The sequence below is a fragment of the Scardinius erythrophthalmus genome (assembly GCF_964197995.2).
Source record: "Scardinius erythrophthalmus genome assembly, chromosome: 22".
Classification (NCBI taxonomy): Eukaryota; Metazoa; Chordata; class Actinopteri; order Cypriniformes; family Leuciscidae; genus Scardinius; species Scardinius erythrophthalmus.
The window spans coordinates 12852426-12867410 of NC_138242.1; the positions used below are offsets into that span (position 1 = coordinate 12852426).

General features: G+C 36.4%; 1 protein-coding gene across 3 annotated transcripts in view; it reads right to left on the reverse strand.

Annotated features, from left to right (window-relative positions):
- The window catches only part of gnal (guanine nucleotide binding protein (G protein), alpha activating activity polypeptide, olfactory type), a 244444-nt gene that overhangs the window by 104439 nt on the left and 125020 nt on the right, over positions 1–14985 (reverse strand). For all 3 annotated transcript variants that reach the window (XM_081352695.1, XM_081352696.1, XM_081352697.1), the window contains one exon: positions 9246–9343. In XM_081352695.1, coding sequence (XP_081208821.1) covers positions 9246–9343 — 98 coding nt within the window. The remainder of the gene's footprint in view (positions 1–9245; positions 9344–14985) is intronic.

Here is a 14985-nt window from a genome sequence, read left to right on the forward strand (position 1 = left end):
ATTTTGAAAGTGACACACTTCCTGTTGCCAGTTGGTGGCGCTCTAACTTTGACTCACAAAGGTCACATCCATGTGATCGGCCTCTTACAACGAATACACTGCTGAAGTTTCAGCAAGATCAGATAATGTATGCAGAAGTTATAACACACTTCCTGTGTCCCATTATTCGCCATAAATTCGTTTCCTCGCCACGGCCAAACCGTTCGAGATATCAAAAATCTGTTCGCAAGAATTCATCCTCAATGTCTTGACTTCATTCTCACCGAGTTTTGCGGCGATCGGATGAATTCCCTAGGAGGAGTATTTCACATTCCATTGTATGCGTTTTCCAAACAACGTATAATAACCGACTTCCTGTTGGGCTTTTGTAAAACTCAGAGCACGAAAGTTGTGCGGCCCGATGAGATCTATATGTGTACTGAGTTTCATATTATTAAATACAAGCGTGTTTGATATATGGACCAAGATTTCGGACCCCATTCCAGGGGGCGCTGTTGAGCCCCCCTGCCACGCCCAGCTACCAGCTACCAATAATCCTTACGAAAACAATAGGGCCTTCGCCCTTTCAGGGCTTGGGCCCTAATAATCCTTACGAAAACAATAGGGCCTTCGCCCTTTCAGGGCTTGGACCCTAATTATCACATTCATCTAATCTTTCCTAACGATCCGCTAGCTGCCCGCCCCATAAGCAGGCCGTCAAAAAAACGCATCTCTGTAGGCAGCCTAGGCTCTGAGATCTACACACAAAAACAATTGGTTTCACCAACCACTCAAAACCCAAATAAATAGTGTTCCAACCAATCACCGACAGGGGGTGGGTGTTGTGAGGTTTTGCGCCCGTACCCGCAGTGCTTAAAACCGCATCCGATCCGTTTTCCAACAGCAACACTAATTAAAATCCGCACCCAACCCCACCCACTTAAAATAGAACCGACACCCGACCCGCACCCAAAATAAAATCAGTTTAGCCTATCACATTATAGACACACTTACAAAAATGTGTATTGCCAGGTCATACAGAAATTATTACACGACCATTAACACAAGGACAACTTCAGCCGAAGCTGTCAAAAGGCCTATCCTAGGCTACATGAACATGGCTACCACAAAACTGAACAGACGCAGCTACAACACTATATCTGCCACGCAATTTCGTCTAGCCAACATCTGACAATTTTGGGTTCAAACACGCCCTGCACACCACACATTAACAGTGTTAAATTAAACTAAATAAAAATACTGAAAAATACTGTTCGATAGAACTGCTTGGTTTGTTACGAGAGTTATCTGCGTGCTTCCTCAGCGATGAAGTTCCACATTTGCGGCTATCCAACATGAAAACTTTAAGGCAGGTTTTGGATGCAGCAAAGCCTTTAACAATATTGTTTTCTTCATCTGAGATAACTACAAATTTCTCCCACACACTGGACTTGATTTTTGATGATGTATTGTCGACAACTTTACAATCTCCACTAGCTATTCTTTTCTTCAACTCCTCAGGATCCATCTCGAAGACGGCAGGCAGATTGTGATTTTTTTTTAAAGTGAAAGTAGGCCTAGAGACTCCTGGGAGGACGCGGCTGCGGGCACAAATAAACTGATATGAATTTTAAATTATTTTATCAACTTGAAATACAGGCATATTTTTGTAGATGTGTTCCTAAAAATATGCATATATTTTTACGTTTGCACGTGACTGTTTTAAACCCGTGTTTAGACCCGTGTTTCAGCCTTGTCCGACCCGACCCGCACCCGTATCCGACACAGTTGGATCTTTTTCACCCGTTTCAGCAAAATTTGCGGGTACCCGAACCCGTGCAGGACTCTGCTGCATTTGATACCATTGACCACAACATTCTTTTAAATAGACACGAAAATTATGTTGGCATTAATGGAATTGCATTAGCATTGTTTAAATCATACTTATCTGACCGTTATCAGTTTGTAGCAGTAAATGAAGAGATGTCTTATCGATCACAAGTTCAGTATGGAGTACCACAAGGCTCAGTGTACTAGGACCGTTGCTGTTCACTCTGTACACGCTACCGTTGGGGAGATATCATTAGGAAGCATGGGATTAGTTTTCACTGTTATGCCGATGATACTCAGCAGTGTTAATTTCATTAACGAAAACTATGACGAAAAATGTTCGTTGACTACCTTTTTTCCCTGACTAAAGGCCCGTTCACACCAAGGACGATAACTATAAAGATAACGATAAAGATATAATTCTAAAAATCGTTCTCCATATAAAGAATAACAGAGTTCACACCACAACTATAACGATAAAGATATGAGGAACGATATCGTTGGGATCACTTTCAGAACGATTTTTTTCCAGCTGTCGAACGATAAAACACTGACAGCCAATCAGAATCCATTCAAATTTAAAGGTCTCGCGCATTTAAAATGGATCTGGATCATCCGGGCGCGCGCGTGCTTAGAATAAAAAGACCGTTATCGGTCGCTGGTGTGGACACATATATAGTTATCTTTATCGTTATTTTTATAGTTATCGTCCTTGGTGTGAACGGGCCTTAAGACAAGACGATGAGAGACGACACCCGCGTCATTAAACGACAACTGTGACTATATCAACACATGCAATATCGTTGACGAAAAAAGACAACTGAAATGTGATGACATTGACACACATGTGTTGACAAAAATAAAAACTTGACCAAACCCAATTGTTTTTGTCGAATAAAGGAGGAGACAACACATTACGAGCGTTCATGCTTATGGTTGCCAGATTTCAATATTTTATCCCCCAGTCAGAACTTTTCTGTAAAAACAAACAAGTTTTCTACCCAGTCTTTTCAATAGTATCTGGCAACCATGTGCACACGCGCGCTCTCTCTACACCGCTGAAGAAGTGCGGATGATCTGACAGACAAGCTGTAGTTCAGCGATCTTCATCTGAGATTTTCTACTTAAATTAAAGTGTCACTCAGTCGGTCTGTGTTCTGTCACGTGCCGCTTGCACTGTTTGTGCGACTAAATCTGCGATCAAAATGCAGGCTGATATCCAGCAGTGTTTTTAATGTTGATCATATTATATGAGCAAGAATGCAATGTTTACCGAATATCCACACGATTTCAAATGTGACATTGATTTTATACAACAGTTCAAAAAATCAAAAGGGTAACATTAAGTGATGTACTACATTTAAGACATTATTGTCAGGCTTATTGCTCTATTTTGCAACGAAATGTGGCTTTGAACGAATCTTGAGATTCAATAATCTGTTCATAAATACAGCAGCTGTGTCCGAAATTGCACACTTCCCTACTATATAGTAGACGAAAAAACGTATGTTACAAAACCAGTATGTCCAAATTCACAGTACTGTTAAAACAGTAGGCAAAAAAGTACCTGGATGACCAGCTACTTCCAGCGAGATTCTGGTGTGCACAATACTATATAGAACATACTTTTTTAACAGCCCTGAAGTAATTACTCAAATTCAAAATAAGTACCTACTCAAGAGAGTATGCGATTTCAGACGCAGCCAGCCACTTGCTTCGGTACCGAATGAATGACTCGATGACTCACTCATAAAGTCAATGAGTTACCGCCACCTATTGGTGTTTTTTTTAACATCATTGCATTTTTATTGAACATTGTTTTATTTAAAGCAATATTTATTTTTTAAATGATTAAAGGGGGAAAATATTGTCCCTTAATGGAAAAGGTGTGACTGCAGTCTAAGAGGAAGAGAGGGGGTACCAGGGGGTACAGCACTCTAAAAAATTGGAGAACCACTGAACTAAGGAAAAGGGATATGTAGAATTGACAAGTGCTACTGCTAAAGTGTGCAATGTCAATATAGCCCGTTACCTTGATTTCAAATTTATCATAAGCTTAATTGAATCTGCCTAGAGAGAACAATTATAATGACATTTTCTGTCTAAAGACTACAAATAAAATAGCTTACCAAAATTCAAGTCGGTAACTGCAGTTTGACTAAAAGTAGTGACTAAAAGTTGACAAAAAATGCAAAGACTTTGTCAACTAAAACTAGACTAAAATTATTAAAGACAAAATGACTAAAATGTAATTAAGACCAATAAGCATTTTCGTCTGAAGATGAAGACTAAGACTAAATCAAAAATGGCTGCCAAAATTAACACTGATACTCAGCTCTATATCTCTTCGCACCCCAACAAAACTTGCCAATTCAAGAAATTAACGGAATGCATAGCTGATATAAAAATTTGGATGACTAGTAATTTCCTATTTACTTAATCCTGAAAAAACAGAGTTTCTAATGATTGGATCAAAAACCTCCGCACATACTAACATAGAACACTGTCTAACAATTGATGGCTTCTCTGTCAAGTCTTCGTCGCCGGTTAGGAGGAACCTGGGTGTGCTCTTTGATACCAATCTTTCATTTGAAAGCCACGGTTCTAGCATCTGTAAAACCGCATTCTTCCATCTAAAATATCTAAATTACGACATATACTTTCAATTAAAAATGCGGAACAATTAGTTCATGTTACATGACCTCACAGCTAGGTTATTGTAATGCTCTTATACATTTCTATAATTCAAATCAGTTAAATGATTATTAGGCTGCATAAATTAGGTCAGCCAGAACCGGGAACACTTCCTATCGGCACTGATCCTCAACAAACCCGTCTCCATACCGTCATGATGACTTCTACCAGATGGAACTGGATAATATTCTGATTGCTCCAATCCAATCTAAATTCTGACCTATAATACTGCCTGAATCATAATCATACACTGTTTGTTCGTTGGCCAGAGGAGAACTGGACCCCCGACTGAGCCTGGTTTCTCCCAAGTTTTTTTTTCTTTTCTCCATTCTGCCACCTGATGGAGTTTTAGTCCCTTACCACTGTCACCTTTTTTGCCTTTGTCGCCTTTTTTCACATTTGTTGCCATTAGCTTTTGGCTTGCTTAGTTGGGGACATTAAATTTACATTTAAATTTAAATAAATATTTAATATTCAACAATAATATTGATCTGTCTGCATTGACACCTTTATATGAGAACTGAAGTGAGCTGGACGATGACATCACAGTTTTCACAGGCTATATATATATATATAAATTAACTAAATTAATAACTTTTTTACAACAAAAATGAAACATCACTGAACTTACTTAAGCTGGACTGTGATGCTATTTTCTTCTGGAAACAAACTTTGTTGCATTATTTCCTGTTATCGCTGTAAAGCTGCTTTGAAACAATCTGTATAGTAAAAAGCGCTATATAAATAAATGTGACTTGACAACTGTTTGTTTAGGTTTCCAATAACGTGCATTTGGGAACGCAAAAAGTCAGACGCGGTTTGTGTTTCATAGTTGCACTGTTATCATTTATATGCGTGGAGCGCGTCTCAGGATTTGCTTATTATATATTTGTATTGTAAAGGCTGTTGTTCACTTGGATCTATCTTTATTACCACATTTCTATCCAATTACTCAATTTATCGATGGAATAATCGGTAGAATACCCGATTACTAAAATAATCGATAGCTACAGCCCTACTTTACTTTTGCTTTAAAAAAGGATTTCATAGAAATTTGGATTTCATTTGGAGTCTCACTACTGAAGTCCTCTGTTTATTTATTTTTTATCATGCTGGAGATGTCTGTTTAAATCTGTTTACACATTTCTGAGAGTACTTACATTTTAACACTTGATTCCAGTGGACTCTAAACATTGCATTTGTTTAATGTGGAAACCCAACTGTTGGGGGTTAATTGAAACAGATTTTTTTTTTCCTTTGGAGTTGCACTCACAGCTGTAATGAAAAGAAGCCCAGAACATGTGGCACATGACAGAACATTGACATTCAGAACATGCTGACTTTCTCAGACTTTTGTTGTTGTTATTATTATTATTATTATTATTTATTGTTTTATGTTTGTTTACAAATTTTTACTTTTGTTCATTTTTACTCTTTTAGTTTTACATTTTGTCAAGGGCTTGTTTACATTTATAATTTTTTTATGAAACACTATTGAATGCCAAAGTTGCAAGACAAATAAAATGTTCTTGCGTACATTTATTTATTTATTGATGGGAAATTAATCGTTTAGATTAATCGATACAAAAATAGTTGTTAGTAGCAGCCCTATTTCAAAGTTGTTATTGTACAGTGATAAGCAGGAAAAATTATGCATTTCGGTGTCAGTACAGTCAGAACAATAATATTGTTGAATATTAAGTGTCCTCAACAAAGCAAGCCAGAGGCGACAGTGGCAAGGAACCCAAACTCCATCAGGTGGCAGTACGGAGAAAAAAAACCTTGGGAGAAACCAGGCTCAATCGGGGGTATGGAAGTAAAATAATGTCAAATGTTTTTGAAACAAAAAGCCTGTTGAATTGCACTACTTGAAAAAAAAAATAGGCATTGCATTAACCATGCTTGCATTTTAATGCATTGTATTTTTAGGGCTTGCATTTTTATGGGCTGAAATTCAACATGGTTGAATATTTAAGCTGTGAATATTTCAATTAAAAACATTTCAAACACATTTTCATTATTAAAAATTCAATAATCCATATTCACCTTTCATATTTCACCTCCAAAATATTCAAACTGTTTAAAAATACAACCTATAATATTCAACAGGCAATTTTCGGTCCATTTTATTTCGCTTTGCAAAATTCGCTTCCACAAATTCAGTGGTTCAAATTCGACAGTAAATTCAACGGAACTGCAGGAAAAGCAATAGATTACCGAGATACTCTCCATCTGCTGTTAGTCAACCTCACCAGCAGGTGGTGCAAAAGCGCTTGTTGTTGACGAAGACAGAGCAACAGTTAGAGCAAGCCATTCATTCATAAAATGAAAATGAGCTGTGTCAGTATATATGCGGAAAAGATGATGAAGACACAAAAGCTGTGTTTATGTTTCATTCAATAACTTCATTGTTACTTTCCCTGTGTATCATGTCATCAGCTTTCTCTACATGAACAGGATTATAATCGGTTTCCCTCAATACCTCACACTCGAGGATTCCCCTTCTGTCGGGACAAAACGCTTAACGTAGTTTATGGACTAATAGTGATATAAAAGACCAAACTCGCACCTTATTGGGGATGTAGGCTATAGGCTACTATATAGGCTAGATGGACTAAGAATATGAACGTAACGCGCAAAGTTTCATGCTGAGCGTTTCGTGATATACTGGCATAAAATCAACACTTGATCAATACTTACACTTTCTCTTCTCTTTTCTCTCTCTCTCTCTCTACAGTATATATATATATATATATATATATATATATATATATATAGTATAGGCTATGCATACGTGTATTGCATTAGCTTAAACTGGGAAGAGTCATAGCACTTGCATATTGTTGTCCTCCTATTGTTAGTTTAACTGTAAATCGCTTTGGATAAAAGCGTCTGCTAAATAAATGACTAAATGTAAGCCTAATAAATGTAAAATTGGCTTGACATTGGACATTCGCACATTTAGGGACCGTCTCAAAAGTTGCATAAAACATTGGCATACACGTTTCTAACTTCAATAGCAAACTTTAATTTATTTGAATAAATATCAAAAATCCAAAGGGTGCGCATTATGCCTGACACTACATGAACACTTTACAGTTGGTTTTATGACTGTAAGTCGTTCTATTCAAATGCTATTGAAGTTAGAAACGTGTATACCAAAGTAGTATACACTTTAGAGACGGTCCCTATATGTGCGAATGTCCAACGTCAATGCCAGTCTATCACTGGGGAAACGCTCAGCATTAAACTTTGCGCGTTATTCTGAGTCAATCTGCTTGCCTGCGAGTTTGGTCTTTTATATCACTGTAATTAGTCCATTAAGCTATACATTAAGCGTTTTATATGTCCAGCTGGGGAATCCTTAAGTATTGAGGGAAACCCTAATAGCTTGCATGCAGCACATCGCCACAATATAAAGTTAAGGCAACTAAACAACCAAGAGAAATATATGTCAACCTCAAAAATGTAATATTGGATCTGTATCCGCATCGGGGAATAACATTATAATCTTGTTCACGGTAGAGAAAGATGCTTGTAGGCTACACAGGGAAAGTAACCGTGAAGACACTGAATTTAACATAAAACCGCCGTCATAATAATCACAAATACACTTGCATTGCTGTTAAATGAGTTTTATGAATGAATGGCTTGCTCTAACTGTTGCTCTGTCTTCGTCAACAACACGAGCTTTTGCACCTCCTGCTGGTGAGGTTGACTAACAGCAGATGGAGAGTATCTCGGTAATCTATTGCTTTTCCTGCAGTTCCGTTGAATTTACTGTCGAATTTGAACCACTGAATTTGTGGAAGCGAATTTTGCAAAGCGAAATAAAATGGACCGAAAATTGCCTGTTGAATATTATAGGTTGCATTTTTAAACAGTTTGAATATTTTGGAAGTGAAATATGAAAGGTGAATATGGATTATTGAATTTTTAATAATGAAAATGTGTTTGAAATGTTTTTAATTGAAATATTCACAGCTTAAATATTCAACCATGTTGAATTTCAGCCCATAAAAATGCAAGCCCTAAAAATACAATGCATTAAAATGCAAGCATGGTTAATGCAATGCCTATTTTTTTTCAAGTAGTGCAATTCAACAGGCTTTTTGTTTCAAAAACATTTGACATTATTTTACTTCCATACGGGGGGCCAGTTCTGGTCAACAAACGAACACATTGCATCCACTGCACTGTTGCCAATCACAGATGTCGTTTGAGGGTATGAATGCAATGGCCAATGTTAAAGTTAGTACAAATCCACTCAATACCACTAAACGGTTGAGTTTTGCACACTTGCACTAATCTTTTCATAACAACCAAAGACTAAACATGATGTAAATAAGAATTTCATTGTGCAGTGTAGACAGCTTTTTAAAATATAACCGACAATGAGCCCATGGTGAACTGAAGTGATCGACAGCTTCAGTGATTATAGAGGGAGCACTCTTTGCTCGATTTCTGTAAAAAACGCATTTATAAAAGTTTTATTTTAATTTATGAGATGTATAGGAATCCAAATACTGAAAAAGTGGGATGAAGAGAAAGTTTGGACACGCTGCACTACACTAGTGGGTCAGACAAATAAACATATCCACTCTGCATAATCCAATGGGTTGTGCTGCACACAACAAGAAATCTCCACAAAGCAAACATCACAGAAAATCAGCAGAGACACGCTATGACAGTTGACAACACTACTGTAGAAGTATAGCTGACACATATCAACAGATACTCACTACTGTGCACAGTCGATGAGCTGATACTCATTTGAGCGCTCGAAACAGGCCTTCACCCCCTCATCATCCCACAGATGCTTTGCATGCTCAAAAAACTCCTGTAAAAATAGAAACAACACACAATATTGAGTTAGCATCTATTTATGTGACAGTAATTAACAAAAAATAAAAGAAGGAAAAAAAAACATTGACTGCATAACTAAAAAATATACAACTTTTGACAGTAACAAACAAACATTATACAAAAACATTTCAGCACAAAATGCTGTGATCAACAAACCACAATTAAGTAAAGTAGTTGCTGTAAAACTGTACTGCAAAAAAACTACTGCAAAAAACTGCAAAAGACCACTTTACTGTATATTATCATTCTAATTCACCACCTGACTCTTGTTGTTGATCAGTAAAACTAAGGCTGTTCTCATGAACTATGATGCTGATGTCTTTGCTATGTTTAACACAAGCATTGAAATATCGCAAATGTACATATCCCGATGTCTATATCGCAACAGCTTGCGATAACTGCATGATTTTAATACTCCAAAAGATTATAAAAAGTCCAAGTTTTAGGTCGACGCAGAGAGTAGACTGGACATATAACTGTTACATACGTGTGACACGGATAATTCTTTACATTAAAATTCAATCACTGATATATTGGCCGATAAATCTAAATTCAGATTTTGATATACTTTGATAGCCTGATTACAAAAACAAAAGGCTCACCATTCAAAGCCATGTCTCAAACACTTCAACATAAATCAAACACAGCCTAGTTTGAACTGGTGTAAGATTCCTTAACTTTTAAAATTTATTTTACACTCCTATGGCCAACTTTTTTATAAAAAAAATGGTACCACTATAAGTTTTCATTTTGTTAGCATTAGTTAACATGAACCAACAATGAATGAACAATACTTCTACAGCATTTATTAATCTTAGTTAATGTTAATCTCAACATTTTCTAATCTTAATGTTAATCTCGACATTTTCCAAGACATTTTTAAGATACAAAGTTGTATCTGTTAACATTTAATGCAATGTGAACTAACATGAACATTTTATTAACTAACACTAACAAAGGTTATTGCTCTCTGTTTGTTCATGTTAGTTAATGCATTAACAAATGAGACCTTATTGTAAAGTGTTCCCAAAATATCTTTTATCTAACAATAAATTAAAATGAAATAAATTACCTAAATAATGCAAACAAGTCATTGGATAACATTGAGCTGCATATAAAGAAACAAAATGCATGTGCCATGGACAAATAAAATGAAATAGCCTCCACACGGACAATAAGGAAATTATTTTAATCAAACCATATTGTTGTTAAAAATAATACGAGAAGTGATGGTTATTAATAATAATGCATATATATATATATTTTTTATTTTTTTTTTATAAACGTTTAATATTACAGTAATAGTAAATTGCATGAATCATATGCCTGAATGCTGCCTGAATCATAATCATACACTGTTCATTCGTTGGGCAGAGGAGAACTGGCCCCCCCGACTTAGCCTGGTTTCTCGCAAGTTTTTTTTTTTTTTTTTTCTCCATTCTATCACCTGATGGATTTTTGGTTCCTTGCCACTGTCGCCTTTTTCACCTTTGTTGCCATAGGCTTTTGGCTTGCTTAGTTGGGGACATAAAATTTGACATTTAATTTAAAATTCAACAATAATATTGATCTGCCTGCATTGACACCTTTATATGAGAACTGAACTGAGCTGAACGATGACATCACGTTTTTTTCCTGAGCGGCTATATATATAAATAAATAACTAAATTAATAACTTGAGCGTGCACTGAAGCTGAAGAGAAAGAGCACAGGGAAACTGAATAACTTTTCTAGCAGGTTATTTAACTCAACGAAACGCATCCTATATGAGATTAATTATTAGGCTACGACTTATATATGCACAAAATGACGCAAATGCACAAGCAAACTTGACTGTTCTGGTCAGAATGTGTAACCCCTGTTTTAGCCATTCCCACAAAAACGCACTGAAACGGCAACTAAACCCAGAGAATTCACAACGTTTTATTACAATAGTGTTCTCATTATAATGTCATGTATATGACAGTCCCAATCATAGTTATAAATGTGCATTGCTGTTTGAGCTGTGCACGCTAAAGCTAATCACCGGTACAATGAAGCGCTTTACTGCATCGTTCATTAACTCAACCAAATGTGTCCTATATGAGATTAATCATATATATATATACACATTATATATATATATATATATATATACACATTATTTATATATATATGTTTGTGTATATATATATATATATATATATATATATATATATATGTATATATATGTATATATGTATATATATATATATATATATATATTAGAGGTCGACCGATTAATCGGTCGGCCGATTGATCGGCCGATTTTTTGCATTTTTTAACATAATCGGCATCGGCCAATATCCAGGATATCAAGCCGATTATTAGGCAGGCGCATCTGTGGGCAGCCTAGTGTTGTTGTTGTTGTGGAGCACGTGCTCGACACACGCTGCGCCTAGAGTCATTCTCCAGCAGAGTGAGCAGACCTCATCCAGTGCCTAAGGAAGGAGCTAAGTTCCTTGGAGAAAACTCCTTTATATTTAATTAAAACCTTTTGATGTGTTACTGCCAGCTACGAGAAAAAATATGAACAGGCGACATGACGTTCGGCTACTTTGGATATTGATACCATAGTTGAGGTTGCATTAGCACAGCAGAAGGGTTGCTATCATGTCACAATAAGTAAGCAAGAATTTTGCAATTACAGACAGAGAATCTGAGACTTTTATTTGTTCTGTTTTGTGTGTCTTATATTTGAGAGGGTTGTCACTCAATGCAGAGAAATAAGTAATAAAAAAAGTGACTAACGCACTATAGGTTGGTGAAGGACTGGCTTTGCTTTGCTAGCGTCATCGCTAGGGTTGGGTAGCTACTGACAGACCCGGTGCTAATACGGCACTGGTGCCTTAACGACCGTTATTTACCGGACCGAATATCAGTGCGGATTTCTGTGCTTCATTTCGGTGCTACTGTTATGCCTGTGCTTCTCTTGGATGCTCTGAAAACGGAAGTTAGAAACGTGACGCTAGTCAGCAGTTAATTTTAGCATACCGTTAGCTTATAGCTGGATTAAACATGGTTAAAATGCTGGCCAAACAGTGTAATGTGTGACTGTATTTCACTGTAGACTAGGGGTGGGACGGTACATGTATTCGTATTGAACCGAAACGGTACAGGCGTCACGGTTCGGTGTATAAATTAACACGGAGAATACATGGTATAAAAATAAATAAAACTCGCGTGCAAAATGAATTCATGTAATGCGGAACTACTGTTAGATACGCGGGTTCTTTGGGGACATCTAATCTGTAGCTCCGCTTTAGCTCTGAAGCAGACTGCGATGTAAAGATGGCAATGCTGGAACGCGTGTGTGAGAGAGGGAGAGGAAGAGGGAGAGGAAGAGGGAGAGAGGGGCGCGGGCGCGATCGAAAAGTCGCGTGTGTTTAAAGTCGCAAAGTGTTTACTTATGTGTGTGTGTGTGTGTGTGTGTGTGTGTGTGTGTGTGTGTGAGGCGCGGATGCGATCAAACAGTGGAAACATAAAAACATACTCAGTCATTTTGTTTATAGCTTAGAGACATCATTCAAACTGCAAAGTGTTTAAATTACTGTTAATTAAAATTAAGGAAAAAAAAATTATTAATCTGAAATGTAGCAAATTCATTTTCAATTCATTCAGGTACTATTACCAAACATATCGGAAGGTCTTTTTGTCTTGTGTACAAGTGCAGATTGGTCAAGTGTTCAATAAATGTTTTTGTTGAGAAATCTTGTCTAAAGTAATTATTTGTGTAACATTTTATCTTTCAAATAGAGGTTAAAAACAAGCACATAATCGGCCAAATATCGTCCAAAATAAATCGGCAGCATTAATCGGCCATCGGCCGACCCGGATTTCAAAAGATCGGTATCGGCATCGGCCTGAAAAAAACCATATCGGTCGACCTCTAATATATATATATATCCTCCTGGGACCCAGAAAAAAAACAATTTTTTTTAATTTAGTTTTTTTCCATGTCATCACACTGTTTAGAGCACAATAAACAAATGGTAAAAAAACATTTTTGAAAAATAATATTTTATTCATATGTTATGCTATGTCCTCTGTAGTGGACGCCAGGACTTAGTTGTTTAAAAAATAAAATGACATGAAATTATATGTATAGGCAAAAACAATGGGATTTTTTTTTCAATTGCCAATAAATTTGGGGGTTTCAGGATTTTTTCAACCAAAATTTGTATAAAGATTATTCTCAACTATGTTATGAAAGAAATAACGGAATGAATTGATACACCATTTTACTTTATGCAATATGTGGGTAAAATGTCCATAAATTAATATTCCCATTCAATGCAATGTATAAACTGTATCTAATTTGCACCTTAATGTGTTCTTGGAGCAACATTTAATGAAAAAAGAAGTGTAATAATTGGCAACATTTTAATAATAATATCTAATATTTCATAGGAATATTGATGTATAATTTATTTCCATATTCACTTGTTGTGTCTCACAAAATGCCTGATAAACATGATTTAAGTCCTGATGTCCTCTACAGTGGACATGTATGAAATCAAAGCCCTGTTCTGTAACAGAAAATACTTTTTTTATTTGAAACCCCTTAACATTTTCCTGAGATGTTGTTTTATGAAATACAATTTGAAAAGTAGTCCAATTTAAATTATAATTACAATATATTATCATATTTCCATAAGAATGCTACATTTGATCACTAAATGTCAGACATTTTTAAAGACCAAGGAGAAGTTGTTTTCATGATGAAACCTCCAAACATTTTGTATCTCTGAAAAGTCCTGAATGTGCTCTTTACAGGACACCCAGGTTGTGTCATGTGACATGTATGATATCAGAGAAATTCACTAAAATATAATGTCCACTACAGTGGACAAAATATATATACGTATATATACAGCGGGGGAAATAAGTATTGAACACGTCATCATTTTTCTCAGTAAATATATTTCCAAAGGTGCTATTGACATGAAATTTTCACCAGATGTTGGTAACAACCCAAGTAAGCCATACATACAAAGAAACAAACAAAAATAAGTTCAGAAATTAAGTTATGTGTAATAATGTGAAATGACACAGGGAAAAAGTATTGAACACATGAAGAAAGGGAGGCGCAAAAAGGCATGGAAAGCCAAGACAACTGCTGAAAACTTACAGTAATTAAAAAGCAATCCAGCCCCCTGTCAGTGGAAATTAATAACAGCTGGTTCAGTCCCAAATGATGGCCTACAAAAAGGTCTCATTGCCAAGGTGTCACACAAGACACATCTCATGATGGGTAAAAGCAAAGAGCTGTCTCAAGACCTTCGCAACCTAATTGTTGCAAAACATAATGATGGCATTGGTTATAGGCGCCATTCTAAGCTTCTGAATGGTCCAGTGAGCACTTTTGGGGCCATAATACGGAAGTGGAAAGACAATAATTTCACCATAAATTTGCCTCGACCAGTGCTCCTCGCAAGATTTCTGATAGAGGAGTGAAAAGAATAATCAGAAGAGTTGTCCAAGAGCCAAGGATCACTTGTGGAGAGCTTCAAAAAGACCTGCAGATAGCAAGTACTGTTGTCTCAAAGAAAACAGTAAGTAATGCACTCCACCGCCATGGCCTGTATGCACGCTCAC